The sequence below is a fragment of the Pholis gunnellus genome (assembly GCF_910591455.1).
Source record: "Pholis gunnellus genome assembly, chromosome: 6".
Classification (NCBI taxonomy): domain Eukaryota; kingdom Metazoa; phylum Chordata; class Actinopteri; order Perciformes; family Pholidae; genus Pholis; species Pholis gunnellus.
The window spans coordinates 26,669,398-26,696,853 of NC_136532.1; the positions used below are offsets into that span (position 1 = coordinate 26,669,398).

At 41.1% G+C, this 27,456-nt stretch overlaps 1 protein-coding gene across 1 annotated transcript in view; it reads right to left on the reverse strand.

Annotated features, from left to right (window-relative positions):
* LOC306697091 (phospholipid-transporting ATPase ID-like) overlaps positions 1-13,343 on the reverse strand; it is a gene marked incomplete at its 3' end in the record, with an annotated part of 16,311 nt that extends 2,968 nt beyond the window's left edge. Inside the window, exons 1-12 of the mRNA XM_079160833.1 lie at positions 13,246-13,343; positions 11,925-12,009; positions 10,632-10,690; positions 8,247-8,360; positions 7,199-7,297; positions 3,902-3,963; positions 1,910-1,982; positions 1,397-1,467; positions 1,205-1,287; positions 818-976; positions 548-636; positions 5-172 (exon numbers count right to left, since the gene is read on the reverse strand). Of these exons, the coding sequence (XP_079016959.1) occupies positions 5-172; positions 548-636; positions 818-976; positions 1,205-1,287; positions 1,397-1,467; positions 1,910-1,982; positions 3,902-3,963; positions 7,199-7,297; positions 8,247-8,360; positions 10,632-10,690; positions 11,925-11,967 (1,020 nt within the window). The 5' untranslated portion in view covers positions 11,968-12,009; positions 13,246-13,343. The remainder of the gene's footprint in view (positions 1-4; positions 173-547; positions 637-817; positions 977-1,204; positions 1,288-1,396; positions 1,468-1,909; positions 1,983-3,901; positions 3,964-7,198; positions 7,298-8,246; positions 8,361-10,631; positions 10,691-11,924; positions 12,010-13,245) is intronic.
* Positions 13,344-27,456: the final 14,113 nt, after the last annotated feature.

Here is a 27,456-nt window from a genome sequence, read left to right on the forward strand (position 1 = left end):
CCACGGTGTTGAGGATGATGACGTAGGACCAGAACGTGAGGAAGGCGGAGAAGCCGGCGTTGTTTTCGTCTTGTCGGGGCAGGAACGCCGTGAACTGTGAGCCGGCGTTCAGCTCCCAGAAGCAGTTTCCTATCGCCAGGATGGTGCACATGAAGGCCAGGAAACCAAAAATCTGCACGTTTTGGATAGAAAGCAAAAGGTCAAAGGACGGTCCATCTAGAACGACAAGTTAAAAGGTACAGTTTGTAAACCACATGTAGGCAAAAGATGCTTTTAATTTGAATTTTTTTTTTAAAAATTTAAAAAATTTGAATTTTTTTAAAAAAAATGTAAAAAATTTGAATTTTTAAAACCAATTTTTACAAGTTATTTATGAAATGTGTAAATATATTTGTATTTATTAAACTATATTTGACTTGTCCACATACAAACACACCAAAGCCAGAAAGACCCCTTGTTGTTGTTGTTGATTCAAATTTCAATGGCGTCATCTTGACTAAATAAAGGTGAAATAAAATAAAAACGGGCAAATCATTTGAGGACTCACACAAAGGACGAGGACATTCATCAGGCGGTCTATGCTGGTCCTCTTGAACGTGCTCTTCCCACAGTTCTGCATCAGCTTCGTCTCTGGACCTGCAAAACAAAAAACAGGAACGTAAACCAGTCAGTCATCATCTTCGCTCATATCTTCCTCTATTTGAAGTGAAATAAGAGTCAAATCAGATGCTTCAAGTTCTATTCTTCTTATCTCTCTCCTAACGAGGTTCCACTGGTTCCCTATAATCACGTGGTCCATGAGGAACCCTCCCCCCACCTCCGAACAGCACCAGTCCAAAGCACCACTCGGTGTTCCTCAGGGTGCAGCCTCGCAGCAGGATCTTCTCGTTGTCCACCGGGTACTTCTGGCCGGCGTACGTTAGCGTTCCCGTGAAGCGGTCCAGGCGGTTGTTGGGGGGTTCGCAGCGTACCTCGCCTGAAGGGAGAGAGAGAGAGAGAGAGAGAGAGAGAGAGAGAGAGAGAGAGAGAGAGAGAGAGAGAGAGAGAGAGAGAGAGAGAGAGAGAGAGAGAGAGAGAGAGAGAGAGAGAGAGAGGGAGGGAGGCGACACAGCAGGGTTGACTTATGACCTATTAAAGCAAGTGTGCATATAGTTTATAGGAGATTGCTAGAAACCAGCAGTCGGTTGTCTTGTAGCGGTCTCACCGTTGAAGTCTGCCAGTTTTTCGATGTCCTCTCCCAGATCTCCTGTCACGGTCAGAGCCTGTCTCACCTTCAGGTTAGTCTCTCTGAGGAGGAGGAGGAGGAACAGAAGGAATAGTGAGACTACCTGTTGAGGGGTTAATTTGTACGTTAAACAGAGCTCACATCATGAGGTCACACTAGAAATAGACTGACCCATCCAGCTCTGCCGTCTCGATGTAAACCAGGTTGAGAGGTTCACTGCTGGAGAGCAACAGGAGGTCGGCCTGTAATAACAGCACAGAGGGACTCATCACTCAAAGCTGTTTGTCTTTCTGATTCAACAAAACGTTCGTGTTCTTATTTATCATACTGTTGGAGCCATAAACTCCCGTTTATGGAACAATGTCCCACATGTTTACACTAGCGCTGCATGCAAAGATCCGTCAGAGAAATGCAGCGATTTCTAGTGATAATAATAAAGTAAAGTTACATTTACTGAGCACTTTGTGCATTTTTGTGCAAGTTGTCCAAACACTGAATATTGCAAATTCCCCCAAAACTGTAATGAGGCAACATTTTAATCTTCAATGGTCTTCGTCAGGTAAACACACACACACACACACATACACTAAAAATGCAAACCAATTTGCCACGACACAATATAAGAAAAGAAAAAAAAATTGATTTAATAAAACAATAAATCAAGATCTAAAGGAATTCACTCACGGTGACAAACTGGTTGTTCTCCAGCTTGATGATGTCGCCCACCTGGACGTCCATCCATTTCTCGCTGCGCAGTCTGAGAACAGGAAACAGGAAACGGGCTCGTTAAGTTCAGTGTTTGGACTCTTTGGAGCTGCAGAGTTCACAGAAAAAGCTTTTTTCTTTTCCCTTTTCTTTGAGGATCGTCAGGAAATAAACCGGCCATAAATAAGCACTGAACACCGAGGTCGTCCTGATATTAGCTCCCTTTCCTTCCCCGCGTGTTCCTGTATTATCCGTCCGTCTGTCTGTCCGTCCGTCCGTCTGTCTGTCCGTCTGTCTGTCCGTCTGTCTGTCCGTCTGTCTGTCCGTCTGCCACGAAGTCTTTGAAACTTGGCTTGAAGACAAATATTTGATGCTTTTCAGGGTTTTTTCATTTGAAGCTTCAGTTCAGAGGACATTTAGTTTCAACTCTCTCTGGTTTGTTCGTGCTTGTAATGTAATTAATATATAAAGGGCTTTTGTCCAAAAGCAATGCAACATGTTAATTCATCTTTTTTCTCCAAAACATCATTCACTTAATTTGAAAGAAATCGACAAATTAACCTTTTGCACACTCAGTGTTTCAGAAGACTTTTGTCGTAGAATTAAGTTATTTCACTTTTTCTCAGTTGAAATGTGATTTCTGTGAATGTTTTTCAGTCGTATTATAAAATGTTGGATTTTTGGACAGTTGGAAGCCAAATAAGTAACGTAATAGTCACTCTGGGGCTTGTGATGACCATTCGTCATTCGTTTTCACCTCTTACAAAATAATTGAGTAACAGCGTAATTGCAAAAATACTTAATCGTCTCATCAAATAATGAAATCTGTTAGTTTGAGCACTCGCCTCACTGTAGTTTTAACTTGTGAAATCACATTTTACCCTCCATCAGATAACAATACCCACATTCACAGTCTTTGCTTCATTTAATGGTAGAAACTTAAATAGTTTTCACCTTTTTTATTGAAAAAGAAAAGAAAATTCACTCTAATAATAATAATAATAATAATAATAATAATAATAATAATAATAAGGGGAACCCACATCCGTGGAAAACAAACGATGTTTGTGCTCCGGGTCCAACAAATACCAAATCAAGCATTCCTGACATATCTAACAAAAGCAGACATCGAGTCAACAGGAAGAAAACCTCCGACCGTCCTGCAGCTGCTTCTCTTTGAGCCGTAAACACTAAACAGTGCTGACCAGCAGCCGACAGGAGCAAACACAGACGCCACATACATAATAATGTATTAAGTTTATACAGAAGCCAATAATTAATAAATATTACGAGGACACTGCGGTCATGTGGTCTGTATTGTTTCTGGATATTTGGGGATTTTAACAGGTTTACACTTTACAAATACACAGATTACACACGGTGCAGTTTTAAGGCCGGACTCTGACCTTTTTACTTTATTAAATATCTCGAAATTTGGGTTTAGGCAACAAAAAAGCCTTATAAACATGAAATAATAATAATATTATTAAATAATATTAAATGAAAAAGGTTTTCTATTAATAAATAAAGAGTCAAATGTGTTTTTTTTGGTGCCTATTCAATCATTTCCTAATGGGGTGTGGTTGTGTCGGGACCTTTCTTGTATATTTTTAGAGTATATTCCTGTATTTTGACCCGTCTGTGTATTCCTCGTGTGCTAAATAACCTAAACTCTCTGTAGTGCCGCCAACAGGAAGCAGCTGCAGGATGGCGGGGAGCGCTTGTTTTCTATCCTGTGTGACCCGAGGTCTGCCAGTCTAAATATGTGAGGCGCGCTCGATTGGTACGTGGGATCTAATCAGCACGATATGACTTTAACAAAGCTAAAGGGAGCCCAGCAAGGTTCCCTGAGGAGCACCAACCTGTCCGGAGGGATCAACGATGCTACACAAAAACAAGGATTTGGCTCCAGGAAACTTTGGATTCATGAGCTCAGGTTTATTTCCCCATGAGTCACACCAACAAACTTACTTTCTGTCAATGAGGACTTGAACTTTTCTGTTGTTGACTTGATTGTCGCTCCTGTGGCGATTCTGGAAATGACACACAAAAACACACACAGTCATAAAAAGGACACAAGGAACTCAACTTTACCAACGAATAACTGATTAGTTCTGATGAGAAATTCACATGAAACTGAGATACTGAGATCTCACAGAGATACTGACGTGTGGGAGGAGGCGTGAAGTATTAAAAAAACCGGACCCTCCAGCTGTATTAGACCTTTGACTGTTACTGAAACCTCTACGTCTCCACCACGACGCCTTCGTCTCCGTCTGTCTGTCTCTGGAGCTTCTGATCACTACTTGTTTCTGAGACAGTCGCGTGGTTTCCCCCTTTTTCTAATCACCAGCAGACCAGTTTATTGCTTCATCCTGATAGTAACTACTCAATTAACTATGATAAATCATTAAAATTGCACAGGTCAGGTATTACAAAGAGCCATAGAAGCTTTGCCCAAAACAGAAGCTCTCAAACGTCCCTCTCTCTATAAAAGAAAGTTAAAGTTCAGAAGGAAGTGGACTTGTTCTTCCAGTGTCATGTGGGCTTTTTAGTTTCCCGTTCTACTTTCTGGCAGGTCACGTTTCTGCTTTTGGTTTGTGATCCTTTAACACCAAACAAAACAAACCTCCCCGTCATCAGATGTGACAAGTTTTATCAAAAACAATGTTCTCGTTTTTAAAGAATTTCTGAAAAGGTAAAATCATTTTAAGCCATTTACGAGGGAAAACAAATAAGATTCGAGGGAAGATTAAATGTTTCGTGAATCGTACATGTTTGAATTCTTTTAGAAGACATCTTTGTTAGACATCATGGACTTTACATGACACGTCATCCTCAGATGTTTCTGATGCTTCAACTTAACTTCAGTAAGGAAAACAAAAAAGCACGGTTAATATATGTACACAGATCTCTACTACTCTGTGTACTCATGTTGTTTCATGCTTTATCGTCTCAAAGTTATTTTTCTAGAGGTAACCACTGAATCAGATGATTATTGTTGTCTGACCGTGAAGCAAATGAAAAATAAGGATCGATCACAATTAAATGCAGAAATTGTATCCGTGGAGATAAAATGAAGCGATCTCATCAGTATAATCTAAAAACATACAAAAACTAAATCTACTAAATTCCTCCAGTTCAGTAGGCGGCAGCTAATAAAATCTGTCCTTTCACAGCAGCTTTCCCAACAACAGATACTTCAGCATCGGTCGTGTGAGCTCATCCACCTGGACTCAGTCTGGAGTTTCTGCTCAGATCAACTCGAGCCTGAACTTAGTGACGTCATTAAAGGAGCAGATGGGTACCGGCGGCGAGGGGGGGGGGGGGGCGTTCAGGATCCCCACCTCTGCCAAACAAAAGGACTCTTTGTTCTCCGCAGTCAGCTAATGTTTAACTTATGACAACTTTTATTTCCTTTTGGTAGTTTGGCATTATGTTATTGGATGCCACACACACACACACACACACACACACACACACACACACACACACACACACACACACACACACACACACACACACACACACACACACACACACACACACACACACACACACACACACACACACACGGTTGGCTGCCCTTGCCGGCTGAAACGAAAAGTCATTTTCCTTTCATTGTTTCAGAGGAACGTTTTGTTTTGTTTTGGTTCCCGTAAGCGATGAGAGAAAAAGAAAACGGTTCGTCGATCATTCACAAAAAATAATCTACTTCCAGATGAACTCGCGGCGTAGGTCAGCCATGATGTCAGGAGGGGAACTTTTGTTATTTCTTCATCAGTCTCACCTCCCTTGTGATGTCATTTCTTTGTCACTGAAGAAGAACTGCATCATCGTAAGATATTTTTACAAAATCTGGCAGATGAAATCATTTCACCGAAGACGGATCCTTTGATTAAAAGACTGAATGTGTTGATTTTCAAACTTTATTTGCCAAAACGCGTCTTGAAATGATGGAACCCAAAACTCCAGCCTGCGGTCTACAGATGATAAAATGTGCTTCAATCAGAAGTTAATCAAGCAGAGAAGCAGGTAATGTGACACAGAGGCAGACTGATACGGCTGGTTTCAGGTCACACGGGTTAAGAGGAGTGTGAAGGCTTTTGTACTGTGACAGCTGATACTATAGTGACACTGTTTTCACCTCAGTCAGGGAGTAAAAGTTGATTATCAGCTACATGTTAAAAACACACATCATCAAGGTCAGTCACTTCAGATTCAATCCTCCCTGATCAGCTGGAATGTGTGTCATCCTTACTTATTTTTCAGACGGTGACCCTGGGTAACTGGGTAGAAACTTTAAAACATTTTAGCACATATTTCATAAACTGGGCCTGTTGCCTGAGCGGTCTGGCTCGCTGTCTTGCAGGTTGAGCAGCTCAAAGGTCCTGTGCAGTATTTCATGTATATAAATGGCTAAAACTGTATTCTCGAGACGACTGTAGTACAAAACTTTACACTATTATTCCTTGTTTGCTTTCAGTGTAAGCAGCCACGTCGGGGTCGGTCAATGTGAGCATTAAAGTCTCAGTTTTCTGGCAGAAACGCAGATTAAAACGTGAAGTGTGAGTTAGCAAAACTACAAGATTATGAAAAATTCACACAGTTCTCTGCCCAGCTTTACTCAGCCACTGTGTCCTCACACCTTCTGTTAGTGACAAAATAGGTCATATCACCAAAATGTTATTTTTAAACGGTTTCCTTTTCTGGTTTTGGTCTGTGAATCAAGGTTGTGGAAAGATCCCCTTCAGTTAATGGTTAGAAGAGACCGGTGTTGACGGCTGGTAGGAGACAGACTCTAAACCAAAGTCTCAAGCTTTGTTAGCGCAACCATCCATTCTCACGTCCTGACGACATCGCGCTACTTCCACCTTCGCTGCTGGAAGACGACAATCTCAGTTCACGTGACCTGAAGAGGTCACTTGTTGGGAAACATGGTTTTAAGCCAGTGGTTTTTTTCTGACTCAGTTTCTATATTAAATGTAAAATCTTTAACGTGACAAAAGAAACCTTTGGGACCTACTGATTTAAGCCAACCAAACTACCAACGCTGTCATTTCTCAGATGATTGATGATGTTTGTTAACTCCATGAGCTTTAAATCAACCAGGAAGTAAAAAAACAACTAGTACATGTATTGCATGATTCTTCTCTATCTGTAATTTGATGCCAGCATAGATTCAGATTTACTGCACTAATACCTCAAAAATCAAAGTGGTTGAATTTGTTTAAAGGTGAAATGTTACACAAAACACGTTTTGCTTACGATATCGTCGGTGGCGTCCTTGGCGGCGGTGACCGTCAGCACGAGGACCAGAGGTACGACTGTGGTGAACCAGGACAGAGAGGAGATCTGAGGAATCACCTGAGGAACACACACACACACACACACACACACACACACACACACACACACACACACACACACACACACACACACACACACACACACACACACACACACACACACACACACAGAGAAAACTGTCTTTAGTTCCCTTTAGTTTGAGGTTTATTTTTTAATACAATAGCTAGTGAACGGTGAAACAAAAAAAGCAAACAGGGGATCCAAAAGTGAACGGACTTCAGTCAAAAGAGGAAATTAAAAACAAAGAAAACATTCACATGACATGACAGCAAACAAAAACAGGAAACAACGGGATGCACAAATAACAAGTAAAAGAGTTGTTTTACTTATATGTGCAACAAAGATCTACTAAACACCAGACGGATTCTGATGCATCAGAAGTAAACATGGACATTAGCTTACACAGAAAACATATGAAACTGTTGCACATCAGTCATGTCCTCTGTGGTGCAACATGACCGTTCTGCACACGATGAGGCAACTTCCTGTCCTGGATATCATACTTCCTTAATCTCACTGCACGTGATTCTTGCATATCCTGTTTAGTCAACACACACAGCTTCACTGTCTTGTTGGATTGTGTTTGTGTGACAGTGATTGTGCGACAGTTCTATATTAGAAATCGTGTCATTTCACTGTGATTAAAGAGACGGTCTGTGTGGTTTTACATTCCGCATAATGAGTACCTTTACTTTTGGCACTTTAGGTATATTTTGATGATAATACTTTTACTCAAGAACATTTGTGAATGCAATACTTTCCTTGTAACAGAGTATTTTTACGCTGTAGTATTGTGGGCGTGAAGCTAACATAACATTAGCAACAACAGGACTAATTTGCATTTCATTATTCGAGACATATCAAACGTTTTGCATTAAATAAGCTTGACAGTTGGATGGCAGTCCTGTATGTTTCCTGCATGTGTGTGTGCGTTTGTTTCCCTCACCTGGAGCACCAGCAGGAACAGGAAGTAGGCGTTAGCGATCCTCTGGAACTGCTCAAAGAGGTTCAGAGGTAGGAAGGTGAAGGGGTTGTATTTGGAGGTCTTGATGGCGTTTGTCTGGAAGAGGTTAAAAGAGTGGGATTCATACTTATGGACCCGTTACAAGATAATTCAAGCTTTATGTTACAGTGAGAAACTCAACGGTTGGAGGAATCTCAAATTAGGTTCTGGTTTCTCGAGTGTATCTGTGGTTAAGATGCTGAAAACACTTTTGTCTGCAAACGACCTTTAAAACAGGAAATGAAAATACTCACAAAGTTCAAAGAACATTTAGAACACCTCGCATCCATGCTGTCATTATCATAGAATAAATGTTGCGGTTGAATGAAGTCATCAACTAGTTAATAAACGGTGTTTGTTCAGAGGAAACCAGCCGACGTGCAGGATTCTTTGTTTTCCTTCTCACTGACAAACAAATACCTCAATACTTGTATTTGGACTGTTTTTTAAAGCTCCATGTGGTCAAAAAGTTGTTTCAGAAGGTTTTCTATCCTGAGAAACAATTCTAGAGAGATTCCTTTCACCTCAGCAATAAGACACATAAATATCTATATCACCCATTAAAAAGCAACGTGGACGTATCTCACAGGAAACATTTCCTGAAAGCAAAATGTTTGCTGCTGGGGGCGTAAACTGGCCACAAACACACAACCACTGCTGGAAAAACACACATTCTGGAGCTCTACATGTCATGTCAGTGTGTGGACAGTGTTTCTATGAACCCATAACAGCGATATTATGGAAAACTGGCTCTACGCATCCGGGATGATAAGACAGAAACATGGGGGGGGGGGGTAATCACATTCATGGCTTAAACAAATATTTGCCTTCGTTTGTGGTCCTTTGGACATTTAAAAAGGGCAACAATGCAAAACATGTCTGAAGCTGGAATAGTTCACACTGAAACCGAACTTTATCGAACACGATTAGACGATATGAAGGATGATGTCATGCTCTTTGAGAAACAAGCTAACCGTTGGTTCTAGTGTGTTAGTTGTGAAACAAAAGCTAAATTAAAGGTGAAACGTTGTCAATAACGATAAACATGTGTTATGTGTGATTAAACAAACTGATAATTCACACATTTCGGAGGCTGTTGCTCTGGCGGTGCGGTTATCTTTAGTCTAACCTCACTGATAGTACTTTGTTTCTACTTTACACACATTCTGTGGAGATCATACGATTATTCGGGCACTGAGCGTGTGAGTAAAAGATGAATGTCTGACTGAAGAAGTTCAGTGATTGTCTAGAAACCCTTCTCGGGGTAAATTAAAAAGGTAAATAATTCCCTCTGGATGAATCCCTGAAATGTTGAGGTGAACCAGAGGTTCAAACAGAACTAGACGTCAGATTACTGTCAGAAGTCTTTGTGTTCTAGTGTGTTTGTGAAGGAGAGTCTAATGTGTGGGAGGACTGAGCTCTGCTATCAGGAGGCTGAAGGCTCTTAACCAGCCGGTCTGTCAGTTTATCACTCGGCCTCTTTACTGACGACAACATTCATCCGACTATTAATGTTTCAATTTACACGGGAAAATGCGTCAACCATATTGGTATTTTCCACTACGGAGATAAGTGAAATAATATAAGGTGAGGGGAAAAAAGGCCTTTAGTTTAAGCGTTTTCCATTTTCCTTTCCAGGTTTTTCAGTTCCATTTTCTGTGTGTCTTTAAACATGTGCATATACTGAAATATATGAGTCTATGTAGAGTATTTCATTTGGTGTGTATAAATATCCAACTTTTCCTCGTTATATTGTTTTACAACTATGATTTGCTTATCTGTCACCTCTGCTCTGTTTTATTAGAGATACTGTGCTTCCTCATTTACTTATTTTTATTGTCTTATGAATCTGTTTTGTAATGTGATATATCAATAAAGTTTAGTATCTTTACTATCAATTCCCAGTTCAGAATATCTATTTATCATAATCCTTCTTTTATTTATATTCTTCCTATTTATCCTTAGTAGTACAGCAAAATGATACTTTATTTGCAAGTCGTCCGTGCAGTCGCGTATCTTTATAACCTAATAGAGTTTTGACCTCGACTGCAGCAACAAACCGAGGAGAATGAGTTTACCCAGAAGCCACCTCTCCCCGTTGTCTCTGGCTGACGTCCGGTCTCCTGAAAACGTCCAGACACTCGAGCAGCAAGACACGAAGCCCCGAAGGAGAGCTTCTCTTCTAAATGTTTGCACTGACCGATACGTGCTCACGAACTGTTTTGTCTAGAAGTTAAGGAGGCTGTTCCTCCCCTTTCTGTGTTTGAGAGGTTGAGTGGAGGACAACAGAACCTCTCATTGATTGTGTGAGCGTCAACAACAACTTACTGCATATTTAAAGGGGAGGTTGTACTCGCGGTCGTTGGCGCGGAGTTTCCTCTCCAGCTCTGCATGATTTGAAAAGACAGAAAGAAGTTATTGTTATTAATTTACATACATTTATGAGTGAATGTTCAGATGTATAATAGTAACTTAACCCCCTGTGCTCAACAGTATGCTTGACTTTGTAAAGCGCTAACATGTTAGCGATGCCATTGAGAGCATGCTAGCATGCTAGATTAGCATTTAGCTCAAAGCACAGCCTCAAGGCAGCGCTCTGTGTACTCTTATGTACTACATCATAGTCTCTTATGTACTCTTATGTACTACATCATAGTCTCTTATGTACTCTTATGTACTACATCATAGTCTCTTATGTACTCTTATGTACTACATCATAGTCTCTTATGTACTCTTATGTACTACATCATAGTCTCTTATGTACTCTTATGTACTACATCATAGTCTCTTATGTACTCTTATGTACTATATCATAGTCTCTTATGTACTCTTATGTATTACATCATAGTTAATGTTGATACAGTTAGTAAACAAAGATATTAACACACTTTACCATTTCATAAAAAAGGGCAACGACACAATGTTACTTGATGTCAGATGTGTCTTAAACTTGAAAAGATGCCAATTAAATCCCCAAAAGGGACATAAAGTTATTTATATACATGTATATGGTTTTCCAAGATTATTTGGAGCTTTTTCACCACCAACAACAACTTATATATAATCTGTGAGTAGCTTCTTCCTTTTCTTTGTTCTTTGGAGAATAGTATTCATAAACAGCCCACTTTAAACTCAACCGTGTGACGCATATATTTGCATATTGCACAACTGTCTTACTGAAGAGTGCAATTACTATTCCTAGACTGGACTTTATATCATGCATCTGTTGGCCCGCGTCTGTTTCTTACATGCTTTCTTTCATCACTTTTGTAACCTTGTAATGGTGTGTTTTTGTGAAAAAGAGATTTTGATCTCAAGGGGCTTCCTGGTTAAATATCGGATCATATGAGACGACGTTCTGGAGCTTTCGATCATATCGCATGACCTTCCTCAGCAGATGGAGTTGCCAATTGTCATTTTCCAATTTTTCCAAGCACTTTATTCAAAACTTGAATAATAACTGAATAAAATAATTAAAATCCAATAATCTGATGCATTGTAATGATAACTGGAAGTCCATATAATAAGCTGCAGAAGGGACGTTTATTAACTGCTGTCTCTGAGGTGAAGAATGAAATGTAAACCTTCACGATGAGTGAAACCCATCTGGTTAAGTCTTACCTCTCTCTTTCTTCCTCACACATTCCACGCCAAAGAACGACATCTTCTCTTCCTCTTCCTCCAGCTATCTGTCCATCATAACCGACTGTGAAGAAGAGACAGCTGTTACATTGTGGCAACAAACTATGAGTCACCAAATATCTTCATCGCCAGAAAATAAACACACACACACACACACACACACACACACACACACACACCCGACTGCTCACGTCAAACATCGGCTTTCTCCTGGAAACTGGAGAGTTTGTTCCTCATTGCCGTTAAAGTGAGAATGACTTAACGCCCGCCGGCTGCCACCGGGACATTTTCCGTAATGTGCCCTATGAGGTAATCGTTCCGCAGTCGTACGGCTTTTTAAACTGAGGTTAAAGCAGGTTTGAGGTTCCTTCTAAAAATACATTTTATATCTGACTGGAAACGTGTTTGAGAGGAGCAGAGAGAAGATGTAAACATCCACGTAAATAAGTCATTTATTACAAAAAGGTCCACCGTGCGTTAAGAGAGAGACGTTTAGGCTAATCCATGGTGCTCTGCATGCGTAGGTTCAAGTCCCATCCTCCAGTAAAGTTGACTTTAGTCTGTAATCTTTACATGTCAACAAGCTACCATGCTGCATTCTTAACATGAGTCTTGCTTTTTGATTAATACATTTTAATTTAAAGTTTTTGTTATTAATTAAAAGGGAAATGATAAAATGAGACGGCTCTTATGGACCAATGCACTCAGAGATAAATACAATAAGAAATATTCTAAATAAATAAAGGATCTATTCCTCATTGATGTACTGAAATGAATGAGTTTTTACACATTTCATTCAACTAAACATGTGAATTGGACACTACATGCAGTGAAGATGCTGAACAAACATGTTGAGAAGACAAGCGGAGAGTCTTGTTTTAAGACTTGTGACTATTTACATTCACTCCACTGAACGGGCTTTTATCTGCCTTCACTTCCTCCTTTTCCATCCAAAAGTTATTACTTCAGGTTTGCATCAGCCCTTCGAAGCCTCTTAATGTGTTTCCCGTGTCGGGCAGAGTGACTCAGAGGGAGGCTCCAGACGTCCACTCCTTCAGCTATCGGCTCCTTGTGAGAATCAGAATCCGGAGCCACCTCTGGTCCCTGCGGTCCGGCTCAGCCCGAAAAGAAGCAGTTGGCACGCCGCTGTTATTTTAGCGGCTTCCTCAAACGCGCCGCGCCATCGCGTTCATCGCGTCTGTACATAGACTTTGTATGTAATCTCGCCGCGTTCATCGCGTTTGGTGTGAACACACCTTTAAAGCCCCGACACGCCGACTCAACGATCATCACTGGTCACCTGTGGCTGCTCTTTACCAGCGACCCGAAACCCAAATGTTGAATCCAGTTAACGGTTCCAAGCCAGCGGCTCCAAACCTGGCTCCCCTCGAGGAGTTGCAAACTAAACTGCACCCAGCTATTTCTAATTTTACTGAAGTAAAGTACTTCTTCAAATGTTGTCATAAGTGAGGGTGTGTCTGTGTGTGTGTGTGTGTGTGTGTGTGTGTGTGTGTGTGTGTGTGTGTGTGTCCTCAGCCCATGTTGAGGACTCCTGGACAGGAAGCGTGACGTCAGCGCTGGAGCTATAAATATCAACCACATGTGTTTGTTGAAGAATGTGTGTTTTAACGGGAATGCAGAGGCTCTGTAAAACACACACACACACGCGGGCAAGATGGTGTGTTGTTTGTTATTGTTTTCGTGTGTGTGTGTGTGTGTGTGTGTGTGTGTGTGTGTGTGTGTGTGTGTGTGTGTGTGTGTCCACATGGTCCCGCTGGTGTTTTGGGGGTTCTTACGTGAACCTACATAACGTTTTAACACAACTGCACAGAGAGAGTCAATGTAACTTGTAACCGGCCGCCACATGTCCACTCGTTGACAAAGCCCCGACATAAAAACCCAAAAAGCAAACAGTCCACCTATTCATTCATTCACTCTAAACTAACCACACAGTTTAGTCCACAGCCAAACACACAACGAGAGGCATTTAAACCCACTGCAGTCATCGAGAAGATTTAACGAGGCTTTTAAATGTGGACGTCGGACGGCGTGGGGAGTGTCGGGGGAGTTTCACGCTGTTGGTTTTGGCGGATACTCGGACTTTCCAGGCTTTACTGCAGCGCAGACACGCCGCAGATACAACACTGTGAATTAGTGATGGAGATACTGGGAACACAACGCAGCGCTGGAGAAGAGTCGAGTTATTCTAGAAGTGCTTGTTTACCTGCATGTACTAAACACAAGAATCAGACTCAGTTTAACAAATTTACAAATTTACTCTCCTACATAGTATTTCCGCTGAGATGTGGACTCGACTCGAGTCGTTGTTTTGATGACTTGCAACTTGACGATACTTCAGCTGTTCGTTTCAACGTTGATTTATTTCATACGTAACTTGCGTACTTCAGTGACGAGATGTTGACACGTGTTTCCGGACCAGGAGTAACGTTTCATAAAGATATCATACAAACCGTTCCATGAAGATACGCTGATGGTCTGTGGATCAGATCATCATCATGAAGCCTGTGCCAGGAGCTTTCTCTTTCGAGACATAACCACATTTGGAGAGGATTATTCTGCTTATATGACTTCTAAATAATAACAAAAGACAGTTGTGTGTTTATAAATGGAGTAACTCTGATTTTAATGCTCTGCCAAGGATGAGAAGCTGTAACCAGAAACAGATCTCCAGCTTTAAATAATAACTCAGAATGAAGATGAGGATGCTACAAGAAAATAATACATTACACTCATGGTGCTAGTGGTGCCGTTTGTACCATATTTCCAGTCAGCTGTTCTGGCCGCTCATCATCCTGACGATAATTAAGGATAAAACGTGTTCAGTTGTAACTGCCGATTTATACTAAAGGACTTTGGATTACGTCACAACGACGATGTAACTCTGAGAACGATTAATGCAAACAGATTATAAACACAAGCACGTTTCAAGAATCTGCAGATTTATATTTTTACACAGTGGATAACATCTCTAAACGTGACACTTCAGTTCAGCTTCCATCCAGATGTTCTACTTGTGGTGTTTAAATAGGTCAGAAGGTTAAAAACCAATAAAATAACGGTGACGCTTCAGCCATGCGTCCTACTTCTCCATCTCAGCTTTATTTTCTCACACACAAACAACAAACACACACACGCACGCACAACCGTTTACTTTCTAAAGTGGAGGCAACACACACCGGAATTAATGCTATTCCGGGCGGACAAAAGGTGCAGTAACAGTATCCCAGTGTCACAGCCACCTGTGACTGGCTCAACAGGTCGGAGGTCACGCAGATGAATGGCCGTCTTGTCCGATTAGTGATCTCTGGTTTCTCAAACTGAACAGTGCTCTATTATCAAGACTGACCGCTTGTTTGCAGCTGAAAGAAACTACCTTTTCCTCCGAGTGTGTGTGTGTGTGTGTGTGTGTGTGTGCGCAGACAGACGCCTTTGTATCGAACTGACTGAAGAGCCCTTGTAAAAGGAAGGTTATCCTTCTATTTACTCCAACAACAGCTGACATTATACATCCTCAGAACATAATATAAATCACTGGGTGCAAACAGATTTTATGTCGCGAATCTTTGCTCTGTGTTGAAGACACAGTGACACTCAAACAAGCACCACTTGCCATTTTCCAGTCTCTTATCTGAGAGACACCTTTACCTCGTTAACAATCGTTTCAAAAACTAATTCATCTGTAATTTACCAGTAAAAAAATGTGAAACATTGTCTGGTTCCAGACTCTGAAATGTGAGGATGTTCTGCTCTTCTTTGTCACACAGGCCGATGACAGTAAACTGTGTCTTTTTCACTGTTGGTCGGACAAAACAAGAAACCGCCGTCCAGCCCCACCTTCAGAAACCAGTTCAAATCCAACAGCAGTACAATGACGTGAAACACACCAAGCAAAACAGATCTAACAGTGATGCACTGTTCGACTACAACAACGCCTCAAATACTAGAAACAACTGGAAAGATTGCAGATGTTGCGTAATTGTTTCCGTAGATCAGCCAATCGCACAATCGCCCACAGTAACAGATAAGCCAACGAGCACAGCTGCTGCGTTTTCAGCATGTTTTCCCCTCAGCGTGTGTTTTGTCTGATAGCAAACAGAGCTCTGGCTAAATGAGGTCTATACTCTCAAGGAGGACGAGGAGAGAAAGGTGTGCAGAGGAGAAAGGGTTTTAACTCTTTCTTGTGTTTCCGAGAGTCGGTCCAGCGGAGAGACGCTTCGTGGCTTCTTGAGCTCTCTGAATATACAAAGAGCTTTAGGTCAACTTTAAGGGCGTCTCCGGTTTCAAACATTAAAAGGCACGGATGGATTCAGAGACAACGGGCCCCTGAGCTCGGACATAAGTGGCACCCCCGACCCCCCCCCCACCCCGACATACGAGCAAGACACCCAGACTGAAAGAAATGACTACAGCAGTCACTTTGAGCCCCTTTGTAGTCATTTTCCTGATGTCTCTCTGTTTGTTTTGAGTCTCTAAGTAGTCATTTTTTATCCCTCTGTGATCATTATGCGTCTTTGTCATTTAGTATCTCTTTGTAGCCATTTTGCATTCCTTTGTAAGGTCTTTGTTTTATTGTATCTTTGAGGTCATTCTGCATCTTTGTTGTCTATTTGTGTTCATTTTGAGTCTGTTTATGGCTATTATGCATCTGATTGTGGTCATTTTGTGTCTCTTTGTGTTTCCCATAGTAATTGTGTCTCTTTTGGCAACTGATTGTGGTAGTTTTTCTCTATGTAGTTGTTTTTTCGTCTCTTTCTGGTCATTTCGAGTCTCTTTGTAGCTGCTTTTCTGTAAGTGGTCATTTTGATGTCTTTGTTTTCTTTGAAGTATCTTTGAAGTAATTTCGCATCCCTTTTATAGTGCCTTTGTTTTTGAGGTCATCATGCATCTTTGAGGGTTTTTTGTGTGTCCCATAGTCATTTAGTGTCTTTTCGTGGTAGTTTTGCGTCTCTTTGTATCTGCTTTGTCGTCACTTTGCATCTTCTTGTGGTCATTATGCGTCTTTGTAGTCGTTTTGAGTCTGTGTGATTTAATTGTGTGTCTCTTTGCCCGATAGGCTCCTTTCATAATATATTCATGATGGAACCACAGAAAGGTGTCTGAAAGATCTCCTTCATAAAGCACCAATAAGCTCTGTAACCTTACTTAAACCTTACTGATGTATTCTGTTTAAAGCCTATGAAATACAAAGTCCTGGTTTAGCTGTTAGAGAGCTCAGCTTTCCAAACTCCCCCAGCATACGTTTTCTGTCTCATCTCCTTCAACAGGTACTTGTCTTATCAGGCTGCTAGCTAATAATAGCTGGAAGCCCCACACTGTGCAACTATAAGCATGAAGCCATAGAGTGCAGCAGAGCTGTAATGAGTAGTCAATCAATCCATGAGTTGGTCGACAGAACATTAATCTGCAACTATTTTGATAATAAATTAATAATTTAAGTCGTTTTAAACAAAAACGTGATGGTTTCAACCGGCTTCTTTTGCTAAACTAAATATCTTTGGAGTTCAAAACAAGACGTTTGATGATGATCACTGTTGGACCAAACCATAGGTAACAAATATAGAAAAATAATCAGCAAATAAATCAGTTCATCTTCATCATTACGTCCTGTGTAGCTCAGATCATGGGGCCACTGCAACGGATACGACAAAGGAAGGCCGGGAAGGAACAGTAGCACTGAATCAGAACTGACATTCCAACCGGATCAACGCTTTCAGCTTCTAAAGATGATTATTTAGAATCTCTATGAAGCTAAAAGTCTTTACAAGCAGACCTCCATCCTGTATGCAAACTGCACTGCAACTGTTGATTTTTGCAAAACACTTAAAATTGGGCGTCTGTGTTTTCTCACCCTATCTGCCCTCAGAATTCAGTCGGTTACATTTGACTCAACAATTGCAGGAAGCAGCACTGATAGAGTTCTTACATTGCCCCCCCAACAGCAACTTCTGTGGACATCCGGGCGCGTACGGTAAGCATGAATAACGCGGCTGTGAGCCACTTCAGGGGGATTCAGGGGAGACAAAGTCTTTAGACCAGCATGCAACTCTAACGCAGCTACTCAAACACGCACCGCCGAGTAAGTCGACAGTCTCCAAACCGTGCTACTGATGTCATTACGAGTACATTTCTACGTGTATCTTCCCTCCAGATTACTTTAGATTTAACCTTTTCGCCAATAAATTCTGACGTCATATGCAGATCACTTCTTCACATAAAAAAGGGAAAGAAAAATCTAAAAACTGTGCCCTAAACAGCAGAAGGTGAGGGACAGTTTCTCAATATAAAGCAGCTTATATTGAACATGTGGAGGTGAGTTCACAAGGAAGGGGAAATAGCTTTTAGAGGTGGTGAGATTCCACACAAAGTTTAAAGTCTTAAGTAAAAAGTTGTAAATAGACAAACACGGCTGGAAGTTATCCAACCGTGAGATTATATTACTACTGCTTTATTAGCTACATCAGGGCTGCAACTAACTATTTTTGGACTGTTGAAGTAAACCTTTGAAAAAGGTTTATCTAGGTCATACATTAAGTACAGAAATGAGTAAAACTTTCACTCTGCAGAGGGCTCTGGATTTCACCTGCCCACAGTTCAACCACATCTCAACAGAAACTCTCCCCCTCTTACCCCCGAGCTCTGTGTCTTTACAGTTGGAGCTGTTGTGGGAAACACACTTTTTGCAGAGAGCACGCGAACTGCTGCTGAGTTTATGACAAATCCAAAGGAGCCCGATGGCCGACACCGTGTTTTACACACAGCAGACGCAGCCCCAGCAGCATTTACACAGAGCAGCAGCTTCAGTACTCGACCCTGGATGCAACTCTCTCTGGATGCGTTCAGGAACGGTATTGAGTGTAGGTCACCTGTGTTTCGGCCGCCCTCCGAGCCCAACACACAATCACTGTAGTTGCACACGTAAAACAGAAGAAGGTAAACTCAAAACTACATTTCGGGTCGCATTTACCAACCCTGAGGGGGTTAAATTACAAAATGATGTTCCCGTACAAATAAACTGCATTCATTTCATCTCATAACTGGAGGATGCTGAGCCGAGGCACAGCTTTGGGCTTCGGCTTCCTGTGTGGGGGCTAATGGTCTCTGCTGTTCACCGGTTTTCTGTGCCACTAAACCACACAGACCATATTTGTTTTAGCTTGTTGGTTGTTCCGCTAATTTAGAGCCTCAGCTATGAACCAATAACCACAAAAGCACATTAACTCTCTACAGGGCGGCCACTGACAAAGTCCTCCTTTTTCTGCACGGAGTCTCGGTTTGGATTCTGTAGTTGCAGCTTCACACATATTGTCTTAAATGTTAGTTAATGTAAGTGACACAAAACAAAAAGAAATTACCTGTGAATTCAACCATTTCATTTCTTAACAATTGCAGTGGTGGAAAAGCAGTAAGCCCATTTAATCAAGTGCTCTAGTTAAGCACAAGGAACGTGTCTAAGTGAGTGGCTCCATTCCACTACAGTCACATGACAGCTGTGGTTACAAAGTACGATGTTACACTAAAAACATGACCGGCTTCTAAAATACTACGCAAAAACACACTCGTCACAGATTCCAGATGTATGCAAGTTGTCAGCAGTTCCACTTAAGAATAACTGTTGAAATAAATACGGAGGTACTATTATAATATTGCGTAATAAAAAGAGAGTATGAGGAAAAGAATCTACAAGATTAATACAGATTTGTATTTTCTTCCTTCTCACGACATCTCAGATTTATCTTCTGTGCAGTGATTGAAGTGCCTCACCGTATTCACAAGCAATCATTATTACAATCTGAATTTCTACAGTGAATTAAAGACACTAAGAGATATTGGGTTTGGGGCACCTCCCCCCCAAAGAATGTAAAGGGTTTTCACTTAAAACTCAGCATTTCACAGAGTTTTGGACCCTTATAGATAACCCGCAAACATCTTAAAGACAAAGCTTGTGATAGTAGTTAAACAATTATTATATTATCAATCATTTAATTCTTCTGGATATGTTTGCCCTTTAAAATCATACTCTGCAAATCAAAAGAGCAGATTCAGAAAACTCTGAAATATTGTTTCATTATGTTTGTTCCCCCCGGTGTCATGTCACGTTATTCCGAGTCGCCTCGTCCAGATGTTATCCAGATCGTTTCTATGTTCATACGGCTACCTGACATGAAGAGAGAGAGAAGAGTAAGAAGCAGCTTGTGAGAAGTTCCACTTCCAGCACTGCCTGTGACCTTTTGGAGCCACTGAGGTGAACAACTGAACGGAGTATAAAGTAGTTAAAACGAGCTCCGCCAATCTAATGATGTATAATCTGGCAGTGTGTCAGTCACAGGGGCCAGGTACTTTCACTTACTCTCTTTTGAAATGCATCACTTTTACTTGTATCTGTTTTAAATAGCAGTATTGGTATTTTTTACTTAAGTAAAGGTTTAACTTCACAACGGCCCACAGCATCAGCTTTAATCTACCCGACAACTAGGTTGAGTAAACACAACAGAAGCGAACATACCGGCCGTGTTCCTGTGAGTTACTGATTAATGGATTGCTGTGTGTCGTCGCTCACAAACCGTCTCTTTTTCTCAAAATTCATGTCTGGGAATAAAAAAGATTTGCCTTTGGAGAACATTACAAACTGAACTGATTTGTGACTCTGATACAGGAATAGAGCCGTCGCCCATTAGGACCTCTTTCTCCGCTGATGATGATGATGATGAGCATTAACAAAGCAAGAATGGGAAAAGTGAGAAGCAGTTATGACACAAGGGCACAATACAGCGCCGAGCCCCGAGCGCCGCACCAAAAGACCCGAACAATCGACCTCTGAATAATTCACCTGACCTCTCAGGCCACGGAGCCGCTCCTCCTCTTACCTTACCTGATAAAACCCAGACGTTTTGATTGACCTTTTTACGCTCAATAACCTCCTCCATGCACCACAAAGACTCATCAATCTAACAACGGACAACCTTCAAGCTGCGACGCAAACCCAGATTCATTAGTGCAGCTGGCTGATAGTCATCCAGATCAGATTCAAGGATTTGCCTTAAATGACCTTTCCTGTCAGTGTTCAGTTTAGACGACGCTGCCGAGGTTCAGTCACATGCACAAGTTTTTCTTTCTTATTAACTGCCTGTAACACACACACACACACACACACACACACTCTTACTCCTGCTTCTTCAACTCGTGCACAAGCTTCGATTCATGACGACATTCTTTCCTCATCTTGCAGCGTGTTGCTTTTGTAAAATACTTCTCCTTCATAGGTTTTAATTGAATTTACGTTTGTCATATTTACAGTTTTTCTTCTCTATTTGTGTTGCTTTTCTTTATTTGTTTTGTCAGTTGTTCACATCTTTGGTTCAGACTGAAACATCTCAACAACTGCTGGATGGAATAACATGAAACTTCGTGCAGACATTCATGTTCCCCAGAGGATAAATCCACTATCGCCACCATGAGTTTCACATTTGTGGTTTTAGCGTGAAATGTCAACAAATTGCCATGAAATATAGTACAGACATTCATGTTCCCTTCAGGATGAATCGTAACGACTGTCATTGTAAGCATGTTAGCACACAGACATTAGCATTTAGCTCATAGCAGCGCTCAGCCTCAGTTAGCATGACCGTACACTTCTTTTTGTCTTGTTTCTTGACATTTTTCAAAAACATTTGTACAATTAACTTAACTTTAAATGCATCGTATTTTGTCTACTATGAAGTGAGTCTGTCTGTGTGTTCTTCGCGTATCTCGAAAACCGCTCATCTGATCGTCTTCACACCGTGTGCATGTTTTGCTGAGGACCCCATGAAGGGCTGTGTCGAATTTGGTGCAATTTGTTCAATATTAATAAACCTTGCTGAGGAACTGAGGGGGCGGAGCTTCAGGTGCAGCCGCTGCTTATTGACCTGCAGTTCACTTTAGCTGCTGGATGCTGGACATACTGATGGTAAATGGTCTGTACTTGTAAAGCGCTTTTCTAGTCTTCCGACCACTCAAAGCGCTTTAACACTACATTCACACCACATTCATACACTGATGACAGGGGCTACCATGCAAGGTGCCACCTGCCCATCAGGACTATCTAACATTCGGAACCAATTTGGGGTTTAGTCCCCGACCAGTGGGGATCGAACCGCCGATCCTCTGATTGAAGGACGACCGTGCTCTTCCACTGAGTCACAGTCGCCTGGTGTAACAACCAAACTTTTCCTCAAGTCGCTGAAGTCCGAACGCTGAAGAACGCAGCAAACAAGCGGCCCGCTCCAAACGGCACAGGTGAATTTTTAATTAGTCAAAATATACAAAGTGTTCCTGTAGTCTCATGACGATCACGTTGCTCAGTTCTTTCGACGGTGGCTGGAGCTTTATCCCTGTACTGCTGACAGATCACACATACTGTCGGTTTCCTTTTCTCTGGAAGTGACGCTGCATCAATTACAGCATGAAGAGATCACTCATGTTGAGAGCATAGAAATGTAACATCAGGGGTGAAAAGTTAAGATAGAGCGAGAAGAAGAGAAGCAGATGTTTTGTTTCAGGTGACACTTGGATGTCACTTCAGTGTAAACGGTGCTAACATGATACAGCAGCACACAACTGGTGATTGTATAAAGACATGAAACAAAAGTTGCATAAAATGTTTCTTATTTCAGACATTTTAGACCTTTTAGACGAAGTACATTTACTTAAATAATATACTTTTTTATACTACAATTTTGAGGCACTTGTACTTTACTTGAGTGTTTTAAATTTCTTCTACTTTATATTTCTACTCTGCTGTATTTCAGAGGCAAATATAGAACTTTTTACTCCACTATGTAAATTTGGCCTACTTTACAGATTCAGATGTATTAAAGATAAATGAAGTATTATTATAGATTGAGCTATACAGCAGTATATAAAGCAGTCTAAATCAGCTCCACCTTTACCGCCATAAGTAAGACAACAACAATTATAGTTCAATAATAGTGTCGTCATCTTCACCTACATCACACTACAGACTGAACAATCCTGCCCAAAAACCAACAAAACACACGTCGACAGTAAAAAAGAAGAGTTTAAGTAAAACATGTGGACTGTAAGAAGTGTTGGAGAAGTTTGCGCTCAGTTAAATGAACGCAAAGTAACCCGTGTTGTTGTGGAAACACACCCACGATGAGCCGTTTTGAGAGAAAAGAAAGTAGGTGAAGCAGAGGTGTTTCCCCTTTTTCCAACCCAGACACACAAACTCTCTTCTCCTTCAACTCGCTCTTTAATTCTTTCCGTTACTTTTAAAGTTTGGGACTCGGAACCGGACAACGCTCGCCCTTCATTCTCTACAGCTTCCTGTTCGCCTGTCTGCCTTTCTCTCTTCCTCCTCCATCGCTTCCCTTTCTCCCCCCCGTCCAAAAAAAATAAATCCATCTCAGCATGTCGACCACCTTCCCTCGCTTCTCCTTGACGCCCCCAAGGTCAACCCAAAGTGCGAGTGGCAGCATGTCTCCTTACCGTGCGTCCTTGGTGCGGTGCGGCGCGTCCTTTGTGCGGTGCGTCCTGCGGCGGAGCTGAAGAAGCGTCCTGGAAAGTTAACACGAAAAATCTCACAACTGCGAGGAGAAACGAGGGGCTAATGTTTTTCCTCCAGGCTTCCCCCACCACCCGCCTCCTCTCCACTCCCCTCCCTCTCCCTCTCTCGTGCTCTCCACTCCTCCCTCCTTCTCTCTCTCTCTCTCTCCACTCCCCTCCGTGGTGAGGGCGCAGGGTTTGTTAAAGTTCTACTTTTGACATGAAAACACGGAAACCTATAAAACACATTAAGCGCGAGCAAAAGTGGAGTAAAGTGGTAATTAAGAAGTTTGAGGCAACTATGACCCCTAGTGAACTGATAAATGAAACGACCGCACACAGAGGTTCACGCGTGTACAGAGGTTCACGTGTGTGCGGAGGTTTAAGTGCTCATTTGGAGGCAGGGATGTAAAATACTCACAAGTAAAAGCACTGCACTGAAAATGTCCCTTAAGCAGCATCAATGGAAGTCACAATGCTTGTTTTGTCCAACCAACAGTTCCAACTTGGATATATATATAAATAAATAAATAAATAAAGAAGTAGATCCTCACATTTTAGAAACTGGCACCATGAAATGAAGCATTTTTGCTTTAAAAAAAATTGCAACTGAAACATGACAAGCAGCCTCAACTTTCCTCAACTTTTATATTCGAGGCCACAAGACAAAACGTTTTAAACCTTTGACACTGTGTTGGATATGATCACATGTTTATGTAACATATTAAACTCTAAAGTAACTGGTCTGAATACAGCGGTACTGTAGCTGCTGGATTAATGTGGTGAAAAGTACAATATGTCACCCTGAGATGTAGTAGAAGTATCTTTACTGCTTATTTCTTTCTTTACTGATGCCTCTTGTTGTTCACTGTCCACTTTGCTGCTGTAACTCTGCACATGTCCCAGCTATTCTTAATCTTAAAGCATAAAATGGAAATACTTAATTGAAATTAAAGTACTTCAAAATTGTACTTTAGTACAGTACTTGAGTAAATGGACGTGTCTCACACAAGCTTCACTCACATTATTTCGGTCTTCTCTGTCATCCATCCCTCTTAATCTTTTATTTATTTGTCCCATGCAAAGTACTTACTAAAGAACTAAAGTACAATTTTGAGGTACTTGACTTGAGTATTTCCATTGTATACTCCCACTCTGCCACATCTCAGAGGCACATCTTGTACCTTTTAGTCCACAGCTTTTTATAAATGAAGGTCTCTGGACACACAGGTGTGTAATGATGGTTGATTAGGCCTCTCTAGGGTGGAGATTGGGTGGAGCTTGTGAAATGACACGATACTTAAACAAAATATGATGCATTACTGTTGATTAAACTAAGTCATGTGTTCCATCTCAGCTACTTACAATGCAGCTTAAATGCTAAATAATATTTGTAATGTATTATTATATTCATATTGCTGCTGATTCAGTTGTCTACATTATAAACTTTTGTTGAAAGTTGTTGCACTTTAGTTTTTGACACTTTGTGTTGTTTGTATCTTAGGAACGTTTTACATTGAACTGAGTTGAATGCAGGATTTGTAGCAGACACTGTAGTATTACTACTTCTACTGAAGTAAAACCTGTAAGTACTCCTTCTGCAGCTGGTCCCGTGTGTGACTCTCTGATTTACTGATGTTTGCCTCCAGCTTTCTGTGTCTTCGTCTCTGCAGTGTCTCCGTCTGCCCCTCTGACTGAGGTTTCAGTTTCCTGGAGACCCAGAGGAGGAAGTCACTGTGGTTTAATAAAACCCTCAAATCTGCTCTGTTTAAAACTAAAGTAGTGTAATACAACAACAACAACAACAACAACAACAAAAGGTTGTTATGTTCAGCTTTGGGAGGTGATTCAACTGTATGGCTGCTGCACTATATGTATGTTAAGTGAATCGTTGAATACACTGAGCATGCTGTATTTACAGTAACTCACTGTCCTGAATGAAGATGTGACCACAAGGTGTCGCCGAAATGCATAAAATCGTTTGAGTAGAACACTGAACTGTGTTTAGATATTTTTCAGTTTGTACTTCTAGGCGAGTAAAATAAATATGTTTTTCAGTAATCTGACAAAAACCCAAATACAGATATTGATCATCTGGGTGTCGTGTGAACATCATCACCAGGTGTGAGGACGTCGTCTCTTTGCGCTGACATCTCTGTTGCATGTGTGTGTATTTCAGGCTCGTCTGTTAGGAAATAACAATAAAGTGAAACAATTAAAGTATTTCTTCTTCCTTTTTAAAGCTTCCTCTTCTTCATCTGCTGCTTCTTCTTCTTCTTCCTCTTAACCTGTGGACTGAATCTATGTACTCAAATACTACTAAAGTACAATTTAGAGGTACTCAGCATTCTCATTTCATAACACTTTATATTACATTGCATTTATAAGTGAGATGTTGTACTTTACTTACTTCACTCCAACTTTAGAGATAAGTTACTCTGCAGATTAAGAATTTTCATACAAAACATTTGATGAAATATGAAGCATTGTTGTAGATTAAACCCAATGAGCTACTTCTCAACCAGCTACGCCAATAAAGAACAATGTACTTTTATTATATGTTGGCAGACTTTCAAAGAGGCCTCTGCATAGTGACTGTTGTAGTGGAACATTTTTACACTGTATTTTTGCTACTTTAACTTGAATAAAGACATAAACCGTTATATTAACAGCTCCTTATGATCTGTATCTGTGCAATGAACCAATAAAATCATTTTTATATGTATTTTTCATCACCATGAAACAAAAGGGAATAAATTGAATATAGCAGCTGCAGGTTGGTCAGTACAGAGACTCTTGTAGCGCTTTCTGGAGGACAAAACAAAAACAAAAACAGGACAGTGTGATCTGATGCAGGAAATATTTCACATGAGGCTTTGCCATACTTACAGGAGGCAGGGAGCAGTTGTTCAGGGTTTGATGCATTAGAGACATATTTTGTTGTACGTTGAAGGACGTTGAGGACATGAAGTTGCAGTCGGCCCTTTTTTTTTTACTCCCTCCCAGAGATTTGGGAAGAGGATGATTGATGCCTGACGTGGCAGCAGCTCTAGAACCTGATGGTGGAACCTGGAGGAAGGCTTAACGTTGTCGAGGTATCAGCTACTGTGTGAGAGGAGCTTGATGAGGCAGCGAGGACCTTTTACCAGCAGAGAACTACTGAACACATATTTACCAGCCGGGTAAGGACTGCAGCTTCTGTGATTCTCTCTGGAGGAGCAGGAAGTACTGGAGGACTCAGAGGAGGCTTTTCTGTCCGTCCTGCTGAGGTCACTGAGGTAGTGCAGAGTGGCAAGGCATCCTGAGTGACCCGCAAACCACCCTCACATAGCAACCACAACCACAACCACTTCAGCAAACCAGGCCAACCAACAAGAGACCTTTGCTCTGTTAGCATGTGCACAAACATTGATGATTGGTCAATTATTTCAAGTGTTAGATAGCAGTTAGCTTAGCATGGCGTAAAGACTACAAGCAGCTAAACTGGATCTCTCCAAACACCTGTCAACACCTCTAATGTGCACTAACTAACATATTGTAGCTTGTTTGTTTTATTTGTACACAAAACAGAAATTTAAAACAAACAATTTGTGGTTTTAGGGGGAGATGACGGAACCGAATACCCCGATAAATATCACTGTTTCATCTCATGTTGTTTTAAGTCAAGTTGGTTTTTGTTTAATTAGTGATGGAATGTAACTAAGTACATTTACTCAAGTACTGTACTTAAGTACATTTTTGATGTACTTTACATGAGCATTACCTCTTCATGCTAATTTATACATCACGTAACACTGCACTGTGGTTACTTTTCAGATTGATTCTCCGGAGGGGACCGGACTCTAGGTTGGGAACCGCTGGACTATAAAACCAGCATTAATAATGGAAAGCTGATTTCTATTTGAACAGCATTGATCAGGCTGCACTGTGTGTGATTTGACCACAA